At 38.7% G+C, this 22,597-nt stretch overlaps 1 protein-coding gene across 7 annotated transcripts in view; it reads left to right on the top strand.

Moving 5' to 3' along the window:
• Positions 1 to 22,597, top strand: part of DNMT3A (DNA methyltransferase 3 alpha) — a 5,166,949-nt gene that overhangs the window by 3,797,597 nt on the left and 1,346,755 nt on the right. For all 7 annotated transcript variants that reach the window (XM_044062880.1, XM_044062879.1, XM_044062877.1 and 4 more), the window contains one exon: positions 16,560 to 16,716. In XM_044062880.1, the coding sequence (XP_043918815.1) occupies positions 16,560 to 16,716 (157 nt within the window). The remainder of the gene's footprint in view (positions 1 to 16,559; positions 16,717 to 22,597) is intronic.

Here is a 22,597-nt window from a genome sequence, read left to right as displayed (position 1 = left end):
TCTTCTGTCTAATACAGTTGTACATGAGAGTCTTTGGGATAACATGAGCACTAGAAAGTCAGCAGTAAGCAGTCACTTTGCTTACTGCATCGTAAATGACATAGTCAGAAAAGGAAGAAAAAGCAGCCAACGTGAGCTGCCTGCAAAGTATGATAAAATCCATGACCAGCAATTTCAAGTCAATGGGAAGAAACTGAAAATGGAGCTAGCTTAACTTTCAGTTTTATGCAGACCTGACAGTGCTACTCGTGAAAGGGGACAAATCGGGCAAATAAAAATTAAGGACAAATGTACTGCAAGAATTGCAAGAATTCTGTTGCAAGGATCCTCCCTGAAGATAGATCATGTTTGTCATGTAAAATATACTAAGCCAGTGTCTGTGAAAGTAATTTCCAGCATAACTGAACACTTTACAAACAGTTGGAATATTTTAGAAGTTATCAAGTCATCATGACTGTCTTTTGACATTATTTGACCTGAAACTGATTTCCGTTATTTTTTTATGTCAGAGGTGAAAATTTATAACAGCTGTTTGCTGCATTATATATGTAATAATGCAGAGAGCTACATCATTTGAAATCTCAAATCTCAGTTTACTAAGAAACAAGGCATAGGCATACTATAAAGTTATGTTGACTGGGAAACGTTTGTGATGATCGGGTGACGAATCACCCTACTTCAGAAGTATGTAAATTTCCCAGTTAATAGGTTCATAAGGTCATAGTTTGTAACTAGGTTAATGACCATGAGGGCCCTTGGATGCCTAGCCCCACACCCCAAACCATTTGGGTCCCTGAGTATTATGGGCATCTGTATGTGGGGGCATTTGAGTAGGGAGGTAATTAAGGATTTGTAGGGGGGCTGTTAGGATAAAAATTTTCTTATTGATGGCCTCTTTTCATAAGGGTCATGGGGGCCAGGCTGTTGGTAAAGTTACAATTTCCCATCCAGTTGTCAATTTTCATTTGAATAGGGTCAAGGATAAACACTCATTTACATGGAGCCTATTCCATAATCTGGGGATTCTTTGGGACACACATCTGTCCCTCCAGCACATTCTTTTTGTGTCACAAGCAACATTCAGATCCCTGGATGTGGTGTTCCTGGTGCTGTTTGTTTTGAGCCTGTGCAACAGATCCATCAGGGCTGGGTCTGAGGAAAGCCAAGCATGTAGTGACAGAGACTTTAGGTAATCAGTGTAGGATAGGGTATTCATGCCATGAATTCTCCTGGTGAGAAACCTTTGTGGGCATTCCAACTTTTGCAAGTGTGTTGTCAGATAAATCCCAAGTGGGTCATTGTCTTCAGTGATAGATCTGATAAGGGCCGAGTAGAGTGTTACTGTAACTTCCTTGGACCTAAATGCCATGCCCATACCTATAAGTTGGCAATATAGAATGATTTTCTTATTATCTTTGCTACATGTTGATCAAAGACCACATTTCTGTCTATATATGCTCGCAGATCCCTTACTTCTGGGTTGACTGTTGGGGGTGTTTTATTGATGAAGTAATTAACATGGGTTAACAGTTTCCAAAATGGCATTGTAATGCATTTTTTGGCATTGAGTTTTAGGTCATGTCTTTGGCACCAGTCATTTGCCTGAGTTAAACCCTGTTGCAGGATGTTGGTGTTTTCAGCGGAATCTGTAATACTTCCCAGTTTACAGTCATCTGTGAACTTTGTGAGCTAGAGGCCTTGAACTTTAGCCTTGACCTCCAAGAAGTAGATGCCAAGCTGGAGCTGGCCCAGCATGGAGCTCTGAAATACTCCTCTGGTGACCAGTCTCTGTTTGGAGGTGGTCTCACCAATCCTGACTTCTTGAGTCCTGTCTGTGAGCCAACCAGCTGTACAGCAAGTTATGTAGGGATTAAAGCCCATCACAGAGAGCTTGTCAGCAATGCCTGAGTGGAGTATTATCAAATGCCTTTGCCAAGTCAACATACGCATCATGCACTGTTTCACCCTGAGCCATTGCCTTGGTGACCTTCTCAAAGAAGCTAACCAGGTTAAGTGGACATGACCGTCCCTTAATAAAGCCAAACTTAGATGGGTCCAGTGTGTGCAGGTTGCCAGTGTCCTTATTTATTTCCATAATAATTCATTCCATGGCTTGGTATATTAGACTTGTTAGACTGATGGGTCTGTAGTTCCCTGGGTCGAATGATAGTTCACTGTTATGAAGGGGAATGACTGTTGTGGACCTTCACTAACTTGGAACATAGCCTGTTTGAAGATTGTGGTTGAAGAGTGCCTCAAGTGGTCCTGATGGGTTGTGTTTTAGACTGTTCAGGAAGCAACTGAGGATATTGTCAGGACCCATGGAGGCAGTGTTATTGACTTTAGTGAGTGTTGCCAGCACCTGGTCCCTGCTCATAGATGGAGGAAGTTTGTTGGAGGAGATTTCACCTGGTGGAGCTGTGGGGAGTGGGGGGTGACATTTGAGCTAAGTTTATCGGCCATTAGATTTGCTATGTCACCCTGATCGGTGAAGGTAGTACCATTCACCAACAGTTCAGCACACTGCTGTGTGTTCCCTTTAAGGTTTCAGATATAGCTGAAGAAGGCCTTGTGACTGTCTTAACCTGCAAGCAAGACTATCCTGACCTCATAGTTGGCCTTGTTGTACTTAATTTGACCTCTTAGTTTCTAGTTTAGTTGTATAAGAGAGCACTTGTCTTCAAAGGAGTTGCTCTTCCAGATTTTGGCCATGACTTTTATTCTTTTATTATATACTCTGTTAGGTGAGGATTCCACCAGTGGGGTTTGGTTTTAGTGTTCATTTTTGATTTATTTCTGGTAGCTATGGTAGCCTCTGTGCAGCCACTCAGATGTTTGTACAAGGACTCTGTAAATGATTCTGCATAGGTAGCTGTAGTCTCGGAGTTAGGGGAGACTTGACTTTTTTACAAACTGTCACTTAATCAGATGTAGTTTGTCTTAAGAATAGTTCCTGTTACTGGTTTAGCTGGGTTTTCTGGGTTGACTTTTACTTCAAAGGAGACAGCTTTTTCATCCAACTTCATTACATGACATGGGGGCATGTAGCTGTCCCATGTTGAGAGTACCAGATCCAGTATGTTTGATCCTCTGGTTAGAGCATCCACTATCTGTTCAAGCATGTTTGCATTAATAAAATCCAGGAAAAGTTGTGCCTGTAAGTTTGAGTCAGTGTACATTTCCCAGTCTGTAGAGGGGTAGGTAGAGTCACCTGAGAATAGGTTGGTTGAGTAGTGAGTGCCTCTAGAAGGTTTAGGTAAGAATTATGAGACTCTAAGGGCATAGATGGTGACCTGTAGCTAGCCATGATATGGTGAGAGACCTTAGTTATAGTGAATTGCATGTGTATGAGCTCCATGATCTCAAACACTATGCCATGCACGTAAGCACTGCACGGCCAGGATTGTACCAAAAAACACAGTTGGCCAGCAGAAGCGTGTAACAGCCAAAATATATCAAACCAAGTAATTGCTGAAATTAAATTTATTAGAACATATTCAGACCGGTTTCGGCATTCAAATTTTAGCCTTCATCAGTGACATACATTAAAAAACTTGAGCACATGTCTAATGAATATTTATACAAGTGACTAGCCAATGAGATCAATGGTATATTCCTACATAGGAAACCAAGACTTGTAAAAAGACATATATATAAAAAAATAAACTGGTTTATAAAAACCATATACATATGTAAAAAACAATATATATGAAAAAGCAATGTATGTTATAAATCATATATATAAAGGACAATATATGTGATAGACCATATATGTAAAAATATGTAAAAATATGAAAAACACTCAGTGTGTCCATAGGTTCAACACATAACATCCAACAATAAGGTGACCAAAAAGACAGTGTTAAAGAGAAATAAATCAAAAGTTGCAGATGTATGATGAATGAAGCATATTGAATAAGTAATACGATTGTTCCCAATAAATATGTGGTTATTAATGAATGAACACGATTGTCCAACATGTACTGGGAGTTGCACAAGAATCTGAAAAACATAAATATAAAAAAGATTATATTATATGTTACTACATAATCAATAACAATAAATGTATGACACAAAATAATCAATGATCATAAGTGATCATTCAAACCTGGTGGAAAGAGTGCTCCCAGTGTCGTTATCCAATATCTTTCTTTGTGATTAAGAATGCTATGCCATCCTTGGGTGTTGTTGCGATCTTCAATAATTCGATCTATAATCATAAAGGTGAACTTGGCTGTAGAATGCTTAACAGTATGTCGGAAGAGAGCATTATGCTCCTTCTTATTTTTAATGTCGCTCCTATGTTCATTAATACGTGTTCTCAGTTGTCTAGATGTCTGGCCTACGTAGAAAGCAGAACAGTGACAGGTGGCCAAATAGACCACCCAACTGCTACTGCAATTCCCAAATATCTTACAGTCAAATACTCTGCTAGAATTCTGACTTGAAAAATGTTTAGATCTGCATATTTGTTTGCAAGACCCACAATGTCCACATGCAAAAGTTCCCAACAACTTGTCTCCAGATAGTGTAAGTTGTTGGTATATTGCCCCACCACTTTCTTTGTGTTTAAAATGACTGAACAATGAGCCCAAGGTCTTACCTCTTCTGTAACTAAATTGACACTGAGATCCCAATAGTGGTCTAAGTTGATCATTGGCCATTAAAATGTTCCAATGTTTATTAACAATGCTACGAATGGCATTCTGGTTTCTACCATAAGCTGTCACCAATCTAATAGGGGATGCGGAGGGTTCCCTGTTGGCAGTTTGATATTGCAATAATGTATTCCTGTCCAGATTGTTTGTCCAATCCCATGCCTTGACTAAATCCAGTTGTTTATAACCCCTATGGACAAATCTGTGGAATAAGTCCTGACTAGCTTTTTCATATTCCGTATTGGTAGAATTGATACGTTTCATCCTCATGAATTGAGACTTGGGAATGTTGCGGATGGTGTGGCGCGGATGCATACTGGAAGCATGCAATAAAGTATTATATTGGGGATATTTACGGAAAGTCTTGGTGTTTAATGTATGGTCCGCATTTCTACTGACTGTTACATCCAGGAAATTGATAGATTGAAGATCATAGGTCACCGTAAATTCTATACCCCAGATATTATCATTGAGGTAAGCCAAAAATTCTTCCAGATAGATTGCATCTGCACGCCACACCATCCAGCAATCATCTAGGTATCTCCGCCAGATGTCGATTTCTACCAAATAGATGTTATGTAATGGGTCATAAATCATACATTCTTCTAGGTAGGCCATGAATAGATTGGCATATATGGGAGCAAAGGAAGCTCCCATGGCCGTGCCTTGAAGCTGCCAATAGCATTCACCATGAAAATAAAAAACATTTTTATTTAACACATGTTCGGTCATACATAGTAAAAGTGTGTTAAAGCCAGGCTTATATAAGGCAGATCGATCAAGCCAGTATTTGAGGGCTTGAAGGCCCGCCCAATGGGGAATGCTAGTGTATAAGGCCTTGACATCCAGAGAACACATAAGCCAGCTGGGTTCCAACTGGACCTCCTGTATGATATTCAAAAACTGGGTGGTATCCTGTAATCTGGACCTTAGTAAATTCAATAAAGGTTTGAGATATTGTGTTAAAAACATTGATAATGGTTCAGTTAATGAACCTATACCTGAAACAATGGGTCTACCGGGTGGCTTGGAAAGAGATTTATGAATTTTAGGAAGGAGATACAAAATCTGTTTTTGAGGATCCTGAACAGTCAGGTGCATGACACAAGTTTTGCTGATAATACCTTCTTCCTCAGCTAAGTTTAAAAAGGAGTCAATTTCCTTTTTAAAAACAGGGGTGGGATCAATCTCCATGTGCATATAGCATTTGGTGTCAGATAATTGTGATCTGCCTTCACTAAGATAATAATTCATGTTAAGTATCACAACTGCTCCACCCTTGTCAGCGGGTAAGATTGCTATATTGCGATTATGTCGTAGTTGTTCCAAAGCCAATATTTCCTGTGATGATAAATTATGACCAAGTATGGAATATTCTTTGTGTTCAAAATGTAGGTCTCTGAGGACTGATTGCATAAAGATAGAAACGTGTTTATTCATTGGTGGCTGAAAATTAGATTTAAGAAACCTGAAATCTGTGGATCTTTGAGATTCCCTATCCTGAAAAAATAATTTCAAATTAAGATTACGACAAAAACTGATAATGTCATTGACAATATGATATTCGTCTGAAAAAAACCCAGGTACATATCCAAGTCCTTTATTTAGTAATTGTTCCTGTTCATCAGATAAATTAACATCAGACAAATTTAAAACATTATGGTATTCAGTAAAAGTTACGTTATGAATTTCTGTATTATACCCTCTAGGGAGTTGTGTTTTGCATTTATGTTTACGTCCCCCTCTACGCTTGAAACCATGTCTAAAGGGACTGACATGTTAGTTCTCTTATGTATAGGAGACTCCCCATGTCCAGTACTGTCATTATCAGTCAAGGAAGAATCTTCCCCTGAGGTGCTAGTATTTGTTCTATCGCTATTCTTGAGAATCGACCTCGGTCGTTTCTTGGTCCTAGTCATTGATGTGCCCTGATCAGCATTTGCAAATTTGACATGTCTTTGGACCTCAAATGGTCGTCCTCTTTCATAATCTAAATTATCTCTGTTGAATTTTTGAATTTTTCTTTGTTTGGTTATTGTCTCATGGTTAGTCAATTCTTTAGAAAGTTTGTTGACATATTGCTGAAAAGTGGGAAGTGATTCAAATTTTTTACATTGATCACACAAAATTTTGACTTCTTGAATATTAATGTCAACCATTCTACCATAATATTTTGCAAGTAAATTGACAAATAGCATGGATGCCTGTTGTAAGGCTTCTCTCCATTCTAAATTGAGTCTGTCCTCAGGTCTGCCTACTAAGGGTTGTAACTGAACCCTAAGTCCTCTTGGGGCAATATTCTTATTTAAATAAGCATTAAATAATTTGAGGTGCCAAATATTGGATCTTAAATTTTTTAAACCCTTAGTAAGGGACTGAAATGCCAAATCAGTATCTAAAGGTAGATATTATCCAGATGTTATCCAGACTGGCGAAGACCCAATGCCAAAAACTGCGATGTCTTCCCGATCGGCACATAAACCCGATAATATTTTGTCCAAATCCATGCTGCCAATGTAGATAAACACAAAAACCAGGACAACAACCAAAATGATCCACACCAAACCCACAAAAATAATGCTAATGCTGAACAGGGCACAACAATGATAGAAGGACTAGTAAAAGTGTTTAGATATCAATCAAGAACATCTGACAGTAAAAATACTGCACAATAATAAAAGAGAATCAAACAAAAAAACTATAATGGCAGTAGTGTAACATGTACAATCCCAGTAAATCATAGGAAATATAAAGTAGGTCTCTTCAGATAAATTTTTGTCTGTCGTTCTGCTCATAAACAAAATAAAAAAATGATTGATCATAAACTCTCTAAGGAGTACCACTTGGTGTACTGAGACAAAAAAATATGTTTATATATGTGTAAAGAGCTATTGTTTGTCCACTAGTAAACCGAAGGCATGAAAATAATGCCCCCAAAGAGATAGAAAAATTTTGTATTGCTATAACAATGGACTAGATATAGATCCAGAATACCTGCCCAGATCATACAAATAATCTAATCACTATGACATAAGTATAAACTTGTCATTGATGTCTATATTAATTTCAAATGATTAGCATTAGTGTATAAAATCTGGCTTTGTGACCTAATATACTAATGTCAAACATAAAGACACACAAAAAAAGGGGGGCCCCCTTAGGATCAGAATAAGTACAGGAAAAACATATACAAATATACAAATCTGAAAGTGACCTTTAGTTGTTAAACTATATTCAGAAGTATTGGTCTCCCTATCTAAAGTTTGAGAAAACAATCAGATAAAAAATATAGTTATGTATCAAAATATACACAAAACATATGAGAAAAAATTTTTCAAAATCGGTGTTAATATATCATAATATACTCCAAATATGTAAATATAAACTGGTCCATATATGAAACAAAAGCAAATGTCAATGGTTTTCTGGGTTGACTTTTACTTCAAAGGAGACAGCTTTGTCATCCAACTTCATTACATGACATGGGGGCATGTAGCTGTCCCATGTTGAGAGTATCAGATCCAGTATGTTTGATCCTCTGGTTAGAGCATCCACTATCTGTTCAAGCATGTTTGCATTAATAAAATCCAGGAAAAGTTGTGCCTGTAAGTTTGAGTCAGTGTACATTTCCCAGTCTGTAGAGGGGTAGGTAGAGTCACCTGAGAATAGGTTGGTTGAGTGGTGAGTGCCTCTAGAAGGTTTAGGTAAGAATTATGAGACTCTAAGGGCATAGATGGTGACCTGTAGCTAGCCATGATATGGTGAGAGACCTTAGTTATAGTGAATTGCATGTGTATGAGCTCCATGATATCATCCTGTTCAATTTACTAGCAGGTATGTTTGTTGCTAACGCAGATCAAGACAGCCCCACCTTTGGTCCCAGTCTATGCTGTTGATGGTCTAAATGTTTGAAAGGCACTGTAGCCTTGCGCAGCTGGAGTACTTTATAAGGCTTTATACCAAGTTTCAGTCACAGCACAAATGTCTACATTCTCCAGAATGAACTGGGCTTGAAGGGTGTGGAGTTTTTTTTATTTAGGCTCCTAGCACACTGAACAGTAACACCTTAAGGTTGCTTATAGACTTTTACTATGTTGGTAGTTTTGTCTGCCTAGCATTGCTCAAAAAAGCTCTAAGTGGTGGTGGATAAAATTTTATCCAATAGCTGAAAGCCTAGAGGGAATAGGTGCAGCCCATCCTTGACAAACCAGCATGTCTTTTGATGATGTCCTCTCATGCTGACATGTTGAATTCCCTAGGAGTGACACCAGAAACTAAACCAGTTATTAAAATCAATCATTTTCATGTTCATACTGTAGCATCATCCATAGGTGGCACAGTGGCACAGCGGATAATATTGTCACCTCACAGCAAGAGGTTCCCCAGTTCAATTCTCAGCTGGGGTGCCTTCTGTGCGGAGTCTGCATTTCCTCCCTGAGTTTGTGTGAGTTTCCTCCAGTTGCTCAGGTTTCCTCCCACATTACAAAGACATGCAGTAAGTGCATCAGACACTCTAAATTGGCCATAGGTGTGTGTGTGTGTGTGTGTGTGTGTGTGTGTGTGTGTGTGTGTGTGTGTGTGTGTGTGTGTGTGGTATGCAAGAATTACTGTGGCAGGGCTAGCCACCCGGCTGTAAATGATTGTCACTGTTGAAGTGACACCCTGACCACATGTGCAAAAATGGGAAAAGGGGTTGTGAATGGATGTGGATGGACTGTAGCATTATCCTTCGTGAAGGTAGAATGCTGCTTAATGCCAGGCCTGTACCTGTGTTTGAAACATATTCCACGAAATTCATTATGTTTCTTTTTATATAGGCCAGTGAAGTATATCTGAGGTCGTTTACACCCACATTGACCATGATAGAATCATATTGGTACTTAGATGCAGTGACTTGAGTGCACACATGACAGTGTGGATCCTGACTCCAGATAAGCAACTAACCATTATCTTCTCCTTGTCTAACCTGGTGAGTGGGGCATCTTTGTGAGGTATAATGGAGTCCCCAGTGGCAAGAGTATTAGGTAATGTATATGCTTCCCTTATGGATTTTGCTCTTGGGGGACCATTGGGTGTAGGCATATGAGAGATGCTTGTTGTTAGTTTTGGTGTGTGTTTAAAGGATTGCTAAGGTGCAGTCTTGCCATTAGATCGCTCTGGAGGTCTTTGAGATTTGGGAAGGTGTCTTTCAAGTACCTCAGCATAAGACATTTAGTTTGTTTGTGTGGTAAATGGTGTGTGTGAGGGATGTAGTGTGGATATTCCTGACAGCCTCTGTAGTATGTGAGATTTTGCCTCTAAGAAAGTTGTGTATTTACAGCTCTTGTATACCGCATTATTTTCCTTAATGATTAACTGGTTGTCTGAGAACATGAGACAGTTACTGCATTGCCTTTGGATGCCCAAATCTACCAAAATGGCTGAAGTTAGGGTAATGCTACTCAATGCCAGAAGTCTAAACCTCAAAATGCATGCACTCGAGACACTCCTCAGTATGGAGAAAATCAATATATGTACAGTAGCAGTAACCTGGTTTAAGGCTCCAGAGAGCACCCAGCAGTACCAGGCTACAACTCATACCATACATTCTGGCCACAAAACCCGGGCCGAAATACAAAAGGTGTGGGAGTATCCATATTCATCAAGGATACCCACACCTCCAGGTTTGTGGCACAGCATGATGCTTCAGAGATCATCCACATGCAACTAACAACAGGCAAAACTGCTATTCAAATTATAACTTGCTACAGATCACCCACCATGTCCCAAGACACCCACTCCGCATTCCTGGAAACACTGGGAAACATAAAGGTCCTACCAAACACTCTGATATTGGGTGATTTCAATTACCCAAACATTAACTGGGAGAACTGCTCAAGTACAAACTCCCTTGCCCAACATTTTCTAGAATTTATAAACTCAAATGCCCTGGATCAACTGGTCAACACCCCCACCAGAGGTGACAACATATTGGACCTGGTCATTACCAACATGGGCGACAGGTGTTCCACACCAGAGGTCAACTCCTCACTGGTTAAATCTGACCATAAACTAATCACTCTGGATATCCACATTCCGCCACCACCCCCGGTCAAAGAAACCACCGTGAAAAACTTTTCAAAAACAAACTTCATGTTACTTAAGACCGAGGTGGGAAGTTTCAAGGCCCCTATGCTAAAGGATAATGCTGTCCAAGCTGCAAAATCCTTTACTAATGCAATCTACAGGCACCTAAAAGAATGCATGGATCGTGCTATCCCAAACAAAACCAAGACTCACTCCTTCAAGAAAAGGAAACCAGTGTGGTGGACCCCTGCCATAAACAAGCTATACAATAGAAGGAGGAAACTAGTACAGAAAAGAGTAAAATCCCAAGAAGGGAAGACATCCCTGATCAGTATTAGCAAGAAACTACATTCCCTCATAAAATCATCCAAGGCTAGCTTTGAAAGAAAAATTTGCCATGGACTCCAAAGATAACCACAAGGCATTCTTTAGTTATGTCAAGAATCTAAGTGGCAATTCTCAGATCTGCTCAGAGTTAGTGCAGAATGGCACAAAATACACTGAACCGACTGATATAGCCAACATCCTGGCAGACAGGTTAAGTGCAAACTTAACCCCCCCTCACCGCCAAAAGGGCCCATAATTATACCAGAAGAATGTAGTGCCCCTGAAATTACATACACTCAGGTTAAAACAGCCCTCTCCAAAGCCAAAAACACAGCATCAATGGGACCGGATGGTGTCCCAGGCTGCATCCTACACAAGCTCAAAGATGAACTAACCCCTCACCTAAACACACTGTTCAAACTCAGCCTATCCACAGGCTACGTGCCCACAGAGTGGCGCACAGCAACTGTTATTCCGCTCCACAAAGGTGGAGCCACAACGGTCCTCGGGAACTATTGCCCTATAAGCCTGACTAGCTTGGTCTGCAAAGCTATGGAGTGCATCATCATGGATCTCATTAACAGAGACATAGGAAACCCCCAAACACTGGACCCTACCCAGTTCGGCTTTGTTAAGGGCAGATCATGCCTCCTAAACCTGGTGGACTTCTTTGAGACATTTACCAAGGCTACAGACGAGGGAAAGGTGGTCCACACAGCCTACCTAGACCTCACAAAGGCCTTCAACACCATTCCCCACTCAGGTATTATAGACAAACTCACCAGCCTGAACATAAACCCCTACATTACGAGATGGGTTGCCAACTGCCTCATGGACAGAACCCACATGGTAAGAGTTGCGGGAGCTAGGTCTGACTGTAAACCGGTTACAAGTGGCGTTCCCCAGGGCACAGTCTAAGGACCCCACTTGTTTGGCATATACTTCTCAGAGGTACAGGCAAGCACAGGAGGACTGTGGCTGACCAAGTTCACAGATGACTGCAAACTAGGGGATATAATTGACTCTCCAGCTGACACAAACATCATCCAAAAGGGTCTCACTGAGACAGATACCTGGTGTCAAAACAATGGCCTCAAGCTGAATGCCAAAAAGAGCATAGTCATCCCCTTTGGAAAAAAACAAAGTACCCACAAACTACCACATAGGTGGTAGCCCCCTAAATAAGGAAGACATAATAAATGATCTGGGGACCCAAGTAGATAGTAACCTCTCCTTTGATAATCACATTGCCAAGGTGGTGAGAAAATCCTTCTATGTGGCCCACCTAATCACAAAAGGGTTTGCATCCAGATTGAAAAAGGTTATTGGACCTCTCTATGCATCACTCATCAGACCCATCATAGAGTACAATGCCCATTTGGGATGTACCTTACAAGGCACGTGCAACAGCTGGAAAGTCCACAGAAGTACCTCACCAAGAGGATCACTGGCCTCAAGCAGATGCCCTATGCAGCTTGACTGAAGAAGCTCCAGCTGTACTTGGTTGCATACCGCCTACTCAGGGGTGATCTCTGCCTGATGTACAAGGCCATGTCCAAACCAGAATTGATGGACATGCTCCACCTAAAGAAAACCATATCCCCTCGAGCCACACACTCCAGGGATCTAAACCTCACCACAACAATAAATAGGATGTGCTAGAGGGATAGATTCCTGTTCCAGAGACTTCCCATGCTCTAGAACAGGATTCCAATCTACATTAGGCAGAGCTCCTCGCTAACCCTCTTCAAGAGAAACCTTGAGGAGTGGATGGGAAACAGAAAGTTTACCCCAGGGATCACTTCAATGGCTCTGCTGGACAGAGGTACAGGGAACTAATCTAAGGGGGTGGCGAAAGACAACACATTCTGGCTAGGCTTATAAATGCCTTCGGGCAGATAGCCTAGTACCTACCCATGAACCTAAGAGACATTTGGAAACTGCATATCTAAAGGCAAGATGTTATATAGTGCTAAGATAAGGTAGTAATATTCGGTGTGCACACTACATGCTCTAAGCTCAGTTCTGCACAGTGCCACAGATTTCGGACCAAATCGTAATGTTTTATTACTGCCTAAGCATTTGCAACTATACAGGGCACTGTTAACCAGTGCTGCTCAGTGGACAGCTGTTTGCAAACATGCTTGACGTATAGTAGACCAAAAAGGCTTGAAAGCTGACTCCTATTCACTCTAGCCAATAAACAACTACAATTTGAGCTTCATGGAGTGCTTCCCAACTCAGAGAAACTAGGTAAACATTTTCTGCCACAAAATGGATGATCCTGGAATTTCTTAACGTAAAAGCACAACAGAAGCAGCTCTCATTTGCAGATTAAACAACAAGCAGCAAACAACTACTAAACAACTAAGTCCCTGGCTAATTCGCCCTCCTGCAAGGTGATTAGGAAGCAAACAGAACTAGAAAAGCCAACAAACAGAGAAATGACTGTTTCTGCCACAAATAAAAGCTTTAAAAATGCTCAGAAACAGTAGTGATCACTGTATGAAGCAAATACAAGTGTGATAAGTCATGAAAATATTCTTATCTTAAGCGTGGATGGCTCTGGATGCTGTTGAAACATTCAAAGTGTTGCAGAGTTCTTTGTAAATGAACAAATGCATTGTAAACTTGCCTAATTTAAGGCAGAGAAACCAGAAATGTGCTGACTTGGGTGCATATTGGTCATTCACAGAATAAAAAAGAAACAGAACAGTTCGCAGTCTGGGAAGATCCAAATAATGTCACCGTCACATTCTGGCTAATGACTAGTGGTTTTCTGGTGATGACATTGGCTATCACTACAGCATCCTTTTTCATAGTCTTTAATAGATTTAGTAGCCTATTCTGAGATTATTTCATTTCCATCTTTCATTTTCTTTACATAAAGCAAAAACCTTGAAATCACCTTCTCAACTAAATTTCAGATTTGCCACAAACTGACTTTATTTGCAGTTCATTTAAACAGTTGTCTTAGTGGCATATAGAGATGAAGCCCTGTGTCCCCAGTGACCTGAGTTCAGTTAGTAGACCTGAGTGCTACAGGACTTGGCCTGGAGGGTAGGACTGGGTGATAAATACCATCTCTTCCCTTCTGGGGAGGGGCAGGTAATTTGGTCCTGCTTCCATGCTGCTGCTGTGTACAGAAGTGTGGATAACAGTGCAAAGAGGGAAGCAAGTTGAGGTTTCTTGGCTTACCAAGCACCATTTTGCACTGTTTATAAGAACAAGAACTGCATGACTACTTCCTGGTAGAGTCAGCAACCTATCTCCCTCTTGTCCCCAGTGATAACAGGGATACTAGTGGATGGATGATCAGGCCAGTTAGGAAAAGTTAGATGTTGAAGGGAAGGAAGAATGAAATCAAAACAGAAAAAACATCAAAACATGCACAACATTCATCTTATTTGCATTCCTGCATATGATTGTTTAACTATTATATATTTATTTATTAACTGGGTAAGATAACTTGTTTAAGGACATTTTTCATCCACAGCTCTGAACTAACTCAAAGATCCTTTTCAGCTACAGCATAGGACTTATGCAATACAAGCATAGCAGTTTACAGTAGGCCTTTTACTTTTACACACAGCCCTATTGTGTTTTCCATCTTTATCACTACCATAGTTTACTTACATGTGACTATTTCCATGTAGAAAGCATCATCTAAGTAAGAACTGGTGAGAAAATTGATGAATAAATACAACTAATTTAAAAAATTCACAAGTTCTGAATCTATAGAAACAAAAGAAAAAAAAATGAAACTGTAGGTGAAACAGAAGATAGGTCGTTCTTTGTAAGACAAGTATTGCCATTAATTTTATCTGTTCTTTATCCACCTAGTGGTGTGTATATGTATATGTATGTATATTTATATATATATATATATATATATATATATATATATATATATATATATATATATATATATATATATATATATATATATATATATATATGTATGTATATGGGTCCCCTTCACATGGTCGACTTTTCAGAAAGTCGACTTTCATATAGCCGAGACCATATTATCGACATTCGAAAAGCTGACCATGGGGAACCACTATCTCCATACAGTGTGGAATAGGAAAATTTCCTTCTTCCGCACTGTAGTGCTATCTCGGAGTTGGTATAGTTAATTTACGGGGGGGGGTGAAGCCCCCCACAGGGGGGTTCCGGAGGGCATAACCCCCCTGCTAACAGTTTAAGATAAGTGTTTGTTGTATTTTATGTGTATAGTTTACATGGTCGGCTTTTCGAAAGTCGATCATATGGTCCCGGCCATATGAAAGTCGACTTTCTGAACAGTCGACCATGTAAAGTAGACCCATACACATATATATATATATATATATATATATATATATATATATATATATATGTGTGTGTGTGTGTGTGTATATATGTATATATATATATATATATATATATATATATATATATATATATATATATATATATACACATGGGTTCCCTTTAAATCATTGAATGCTCAGAACATCGAAGTTCTGAAGATCGAGACCAGAACATCGATGTTCAAAACATCGAAGGTTTAAAGTGGAAGTGCCAGGTAAGTGATATTGTGGAATGTTGGCTGTGTATGCAGGGCAGCAAGGTGCCCTGCATGTTGTGTGTGTGTGTGCCATCTGAATGTTGGCATTGCAGGTAGGTTACAGGAAATCTCCTGTTTAGTGCTACCGCATATAGTGGTAAACAGGAGATTTCCCTTACCCCACTGTAGTGTTAAATCGGAGTTGGAATATTAAAGTAGGGGGTGTATGGGAGGGGGGATGCAGGGGGTCGAAGCCCCCATGCATAACTTAGTGTTTGTGATTTTTATTTTTTTTTTAAGGTTCATTTTGAATTTTCGATATTCTGGTCTCTATGATCAGAACGTCGATGTTGGGAGGGTGGCCTAATGGTTAAGGTGTTTGCCTTACAAACACAAGGTGCAGGGTTTGAGTCTCACAAGGGATAATTGGCTAGGCTTAAAATAGCTCACAAGGGCAGTTAGCTTAGTACTAATCTATCTGTGAACCAATTCTGAACATTCGATGATTCAAAGTGAATATATATATATATATATATATATATATATATATATATATATATGTGTGTGTGTGTGTGTAAAATTTGTTGTCCAGGTTATTCCCATCTTTTTCTTCTTCCCTTACTTGTTTTTCTGTTCCATTTCAGCTGTCTTTACTTTTTATGTCTTCTGTTTTTTTTCTTTACCCAGGCTCTGTATGTCTTAGTCAACAAGTTCCTGTTTTCCACATGAAAGACTGAAGTGTGGTGCTTACAAATGTAGACACTAAGTGTGAAACAGCTGTGTAGGACTTTTTGCGGCTGCACATAAAAACCTTTTTCCTGTGTACAGTATTATTTTTGCTAATACTGCCGTATTCTATGGGCTCAGAAATTATTTATGAGCGTGCAGCTTGAAAAAAAAAAGCAAGTGGTGCATTGCAAAGAAAGACAACACTTACCTTGTAATTTCTTACACAGGTGGCAAGTAGTAGAGCAGGAAAGATCTTCCCATCTTGCCCAGTTACTGATGACATTGAAACTTCCAAAGCAGTGGATATCCAGAACAAACAGATGATTGAATGGGCTTTGGGAGGATTCCAGCCAACAGGACCAAAAGGACTGGAACCACCTGAAGGTAAGCACAAATGTACGGCTCACTTAAAAATGTTAACTTCTGCACATATATCACAGAATAAAAGACATTGCTTGTTTTAATCTGAAAGTATATTTATGCTAAGATTTAGGATACATCTAAATAAATGCCTGCACTTAGTTGGGTAACTTATTGTTGTGCAAAAAATGCAATTCTCTTCTTTTTTAGTATTGTCAGAGGATAAGTTCTGCATATTACCTTTTAGAAAATAATGAGCTAACCTTACTGAATACTTGAAAAAGTCATGTGAATTGTAGTGCTTTCATGCATCAGCAGTGAGGGAAAACATCTCACTTTGAATTTTTGTTTCTTGCAAAGCCTGTAGTTTCAACCAGCACAGTCCATTATGCCCAAGAAGTATAAGAAACTCCACATTTCATTTTTTTTTTTTTGGTAATATAAACGTTAGTGTTCCATAGGCATAATGTGTTCCATTTCAGGCTTTCTTTCTTCTAGATGTCTTTCCCCTTCTGCTTGATGACCATCAAGCCAAGCCACCCCATCAGATTCAAGTCCATTTATTCCCCACTAGTGGGCGGATCCCCAGATCAGCTAGGGTGAGGGCTATCTGGTATGGGGCTGCCATTCAAACATACATTGGGAAGTTTTGAGCAGTAACTGCCTCAGGACACCTACTGCAATGCCACCCCCTCCTCTGAGCAATTGTGGCCGTGCAGGTCTTGTTCCTCCACACCCATCCCAAATGGTGTACATACCCATCCTCCCCTGCCAGTTCTGTCAAACACACAAACTGATAATCAAACTCAGGTTGTGTGGACCACAGACTTACTCATGTATGTTAACCCTGACTCTAACACTCCTCTTGTTCTTAATCAAAGCTCTACAACTTACATTATTAAAAATGCTTTCCCTAAAAGTATAGTTGCACAAGTCAAAGGGACATAGAAGATACACAGCACAAAACATGCACAACACTAAACCTATCCCCTTATCTAACCCTTATTTTAAGCCCAAATTGTGAACACTCACACTGATTCATTCTCTGTGACAACACAGTCTTGCACATCTTTACAACTACCACCTTTTCAGTGAAATATAAATTTTCCTGCACACTCCTACTTAGCTACACTATATAAAACATTGCTTCAACCATAATGTGAGTCACACAACTGAGCATTCACTCATCTGTGCAGTATGTCTTTTTCACACCCACAAAAGCTTTTCTCCCAAATTAATATTCTACTGTTTGAGTTATGGCCATGTGTTTGTGTGCATGAGAGTGTGTGTGTTTATTTTTTATGGAATGGGCTTGAATTTGAGTTACACTTGCTTCTTCGATATGTTAATAACACTGATCCGCATCTTAATTTTAATTTCATCTACATATTTATTATTTGTTATTATTATTGTTCATGTTTGTTGACCAGGGAAGTGGAGTATTCACAAACTAACCAATTTCAGTCATAGCTAAGCATTTAATACATTGAAGAATATGCATTTACAATGTAAACGAGAAAGATTTATGTTAAACAGTGGGATACAATAAAATGTAGCAAAAATTATAGCATAGAATTTAACAACATAAATTTAGCAAAAATTGTAACATAGAGCTGAAACAGAAGTAGAGTTGACTAGTTTATGCTTAATGTTTAAATATTTGGGGTACAAAGGGTTAATTTGGTATTAGAAGCTTCATTATGAGTTATAGGAAATTACATTTTTGGGATATTCACTTGTACAGAACTAGTAATAATACGTTTGGGACAAGTGTTCTTGTTAAACATGCTAGGCAAATGCATTTGTTAAGTTCTAACAGCATGCACTTCTCTTTCTTGAAAAATGATATAAAGTCAAACGTCATTGATGCTGTGACATGAACTATGGATAATAAGGAATGGATTTCACCTAATTCTGGTATTAGGTGTAAGTTTATTGATAGAGGTTGTCTTTTAAGTATTACAGATGTTAAACTAGAGGAGTTTACTGCTGCTGCAAATGAGAGCCATGCTCCATATTTTCAGATGCTACAAAGCAGCTAGAAGAATTGAGGAATTTGGTAGGATTCTTTAGAGTCTCATTTACATCTGTGATGCAGATGCAGTATCAAATATTAAGAACAACTGGAAGCCCTTGCCAGGAAATAAGGATACATAAGAGATGCTGCCAGATTTGAGTATAAAAGTCTAGGATTTTAGAGTTTCCAATATGGCTGCATACTGATCATCAGCTTAACTTCACTTCAACTCTTCCAGTGTGAGAAAATAAACTAAAAGTCAAGGGCCAGGAGCTCTTGTCATTTTAAGTAAATTCATTTACTGGTTGTTAAGTACAAAGCCTGGGCCCCAGCATAGAAGAAACCAATAGAGCCTGAAGGTAAATCAATGAGAAAAGATGAGAAAACACTGGCTGGGAAGAATCCTGCAGCTGTTCAGTAAAAATGAGTTCACGCTCCAGCTTTGGTGCAAGACATGGCTTCCAGTAATCTAGAGAAAAAATAAGTTAAATGTGCTCTGAGCTGATTAAAATAAATGAAAAACTGAAAGTGTATATCAATACAAATAAAAGGCTGGGAAAAATGGAAGAAGCTTTAAATATATATTCATATGAGTTGATAAAGCTGCAAAAATTAGAGGTCAAAATGAAGAAGTGGCTGGCTGAGTATGAGACTGGTCAAGAAGAGATGTTTCAAAAATGGTAAAATTAGGGGACAGAGAATGTAGGGAAATCTGAGATTTTCTGCTGTACCAGAGAAAATAGAAGGAACAGACTATTACATTTCATGAAGGCACAAGTAGACAAATGGACTGAAATTCCACAGCAGGATCTGTCAGTTTAAAAGACACACAGTGTGCATGCTCCAAACTTGGCCATGATAAAAAAAAAAAAAAAAAAAACAAGGCCCGTAATAGTAAAGATGCAAACCTACCAGCAGTAAAAAGTTGATTCTGACAATGCTTTGGCAAAAGGAAAATGTTTTAAAAGATGGAGACTGTAGAGTGTTTATGGAAAATGATTATTCACTGTACACCTGGCAGAAGAGAAATACATTTATTCCAGCAAAGCGGGAATGTCAAGAGGCAGGTGTGAGATTCAAAATGCTGTATCCAGCTGTCTTCAGAATATTTCTTGCTGGAAAATTGAAGTTATTTTTTGAGGCAGAACAGGATAAGATGGAAATATAAAAGTTATTCCAACAAAGAGTGAGCTATCAAGCAGAATGAGACTCTGCTTCTTGTTCTTCTGATAATGAAACACATGTAGAGAATTTCCAGTGAAACTTTTTCTGTTGTTCCAAAGGAAAATGTTTGAAGATAGAGAATAGCACATGTGTTGACTAAAAGAATCAGGAGTACCTTGGAATTGAATCTGAGTCTGGAGTTGGGAGATGGAGAGAGCAGGAAGAAGACTAGCAATATGGAGATTATTGAATAAATTGGAGACTGCAAAGCATTAATCACATTTGTGAAATATAGCAGTACAAGAAAAAAGTGGGAATAGTGAACTTTTATTGACTTTGGTAAACTTGTGAAGAAATGAAAAACATTTGCCTGACTTCACATTATTAATGTTTGGAAGGACAGTGAGGGGGAGGAAGAGAAATGGAAAAGATTGCTGTAAATAAAACAATTACTGTTTGTAACAGTATTTCTGTGAAACTTTTCATGATATAAATTGCACCTTTCATAACAAAATATTTTTAGCTATTGTATGTGATAGATACTAAAGTAAATAGATGCCCCTTCTTTCTTTCTTTCTTTCATTCTTCTATTTTAATATTAAGAAATTTAAGCATTATAATGCAAAATGAGAAAGAAAGACTAGGCAAAAGCATATTTAAGACAATAATATTGTAATATTGTAATATTGAGTTGTTGAGGTGGTGCGGGTGGAATGCAAAAGTACACAGATTACAATATATGTAGATCTGTGTTTTCTCTTACTTTTGCTTAAGTGAATAGAATGGAATGAAAAGGTTTCCTTTAGCAAAAAATGTTTCAACTTGTCTTTTTCTCTTAAATTTCCATGGAGACAAGCTGATTATAGGGCAGTAAAAGAAAGCCAAAGCACTGGTTTCTTCATGACTAAAAGTTAATGTTTTCTGAAAGCATGCAAGTTGTTTTTTACATATGGGAGAATAAAGATAAAAAAAAGAACAGACACCAGTTAGAGTAAGTAGAAACACAGGCGGTAACATGTCTCTTAACATGGATAACTGCAACTTTAGGTTATTTAAGACCTGTGTTTGAAGCTGTCTGTCCGGACAATTGTTCCAGTTAGGAGAGTTAAACTTCATTATTTGAAGATGTAAATAGTTTTGTGTGTTTGTATTAAGTTAACAGGCTCTGGGGGTGTTCTGGGGGATGTCTGTTTTTTTGTTGGAGGGTTTTCATTAAAATAATTTTTTTTTTGTAAATTGTGGCATATGTTTCAATGTTGATGACTAGAAAAAAAATTATAAGGACTTCCAAGATAGCTGCACATTGAGTAACAACTTAATTTCAGCTCTCCCAGTGTGAAATCAGAAACTCAGAAGAGAGAGCTAGTGAACTCATTTTGCGGATAAATTTCAGTACATGGCTAATAGGCGCACTGCCTGGATGCCAGCAAAAAAGAAATTCTTAGAACCTGAAGAAAACCAACCACAAAAGGTGAGGGAAAAAACACTGTAAAGAATTCATCAGCTTTTCAGCAAAAAGCAGTGCAAGCTACAGCTATGATGTAAGACCTGATTTCCAGTAACCTAAAGGAAAAAATATGTCAAATGTAGTCAGAGCTCATTTAAATAAGTGAAAAGCTGATGTAGTATATCAATTTAAATAAAAGGCTGGATAAAATAGAAGAAGCTTTAAACAGATATACAGATGAGGTGATAAAACTGAAAAAAGATCTGAGGTTGAAATGAAGAAAAGGCTGGCTGAATATAAGACTGCTCAAGAAGAGGTGTTTAAAAAAATAATAAAATTAATGACAGAGCATGCAGGGAAAGCCTGAGGCTTTCTACTGTACCGGAGAAACTGGAAGGAACAGACTGTGTTAATTTTATGAAATCACAAGTAAGCAACTGGACTGGTATTCCACAGAAGGAGTTGTTAATTGAAAGGGCACATCGTGTTTATGATCTAAACCTACCCGTGACAAAGCAACCCAGACCTTTAATAGTAAAGATGCAATCCTACCAGCAGAAGGACAAAGTACTAAAAGTGGGAGATAGTAGAGTGTTTGTTGAAAATGGTTACCTACTGTGCACTGGGCAAAACAGGAGTAAATTTATTCCACTAATCAGAGAATGTCAAGAAGCAGGCATACGATTCAAACTGTTCCATCCAGCTATCTTCAGAATATTCTTTCCTGAAGGGTCAAAATAATTTTTTGATGCAGAACATGCTAAGGAGGAAATACAAAAGTTTGTCCAACAAAAACTGAGCTGTGAAACAGAAGGAGATTCTGCTTCTTGTTCTTCTGGTAATAAAGACCACAGAGATACTGTGCCAGTGAAATCTTTTCCAGTGTTTCAACAGAAAATGCTTGACAGACAAAAAAAAGCCCAAGAGTTGACTAGAAAAACTGAGTGTACATTGGAAGGGAAGCAGATACTGGATTTAGGAGATGGAGATAAATGAATAAAACCAGCAACTCGGAAATTGACAGATAAATGTGGGATTATAAAGCACTAATTATATTTGTGAAACATGACAGCACAAGAAAACCTGGAAATATTGGACTTTTTGACTTTGTTAAACTTGTAAGGGACTATAAAGCATATGCCCTACTTCATATCATTAATGTTTGGAGGAACACTTAGGAGAGGGAAGAGGAAAGAAAGAGTTAACTTTAAGTAAAACAAACCTTTGTTCTTAACAGCAATATTTGTATAGTGCATGATGTCTGCAAGGTATAAAGT

This window comes from Protopterus annectens, chromosome 2.part1 (assembly GCF_019279795.1).
Source record: "Protopterus annectens isolate FY-2018-M chromosome 2.part1, PAN1.0, whole genome shotgun sequence".
NCBI lineage: Eukaryota > Metazoa > Chordata > Ceratodontiformes > Protopteridae > Protopterus > Protopterus annectens.
Note: the sequence above shows the minus strand (reverse complement) of the source record. Positions and strands in the feature narration are given on the sequence as shown.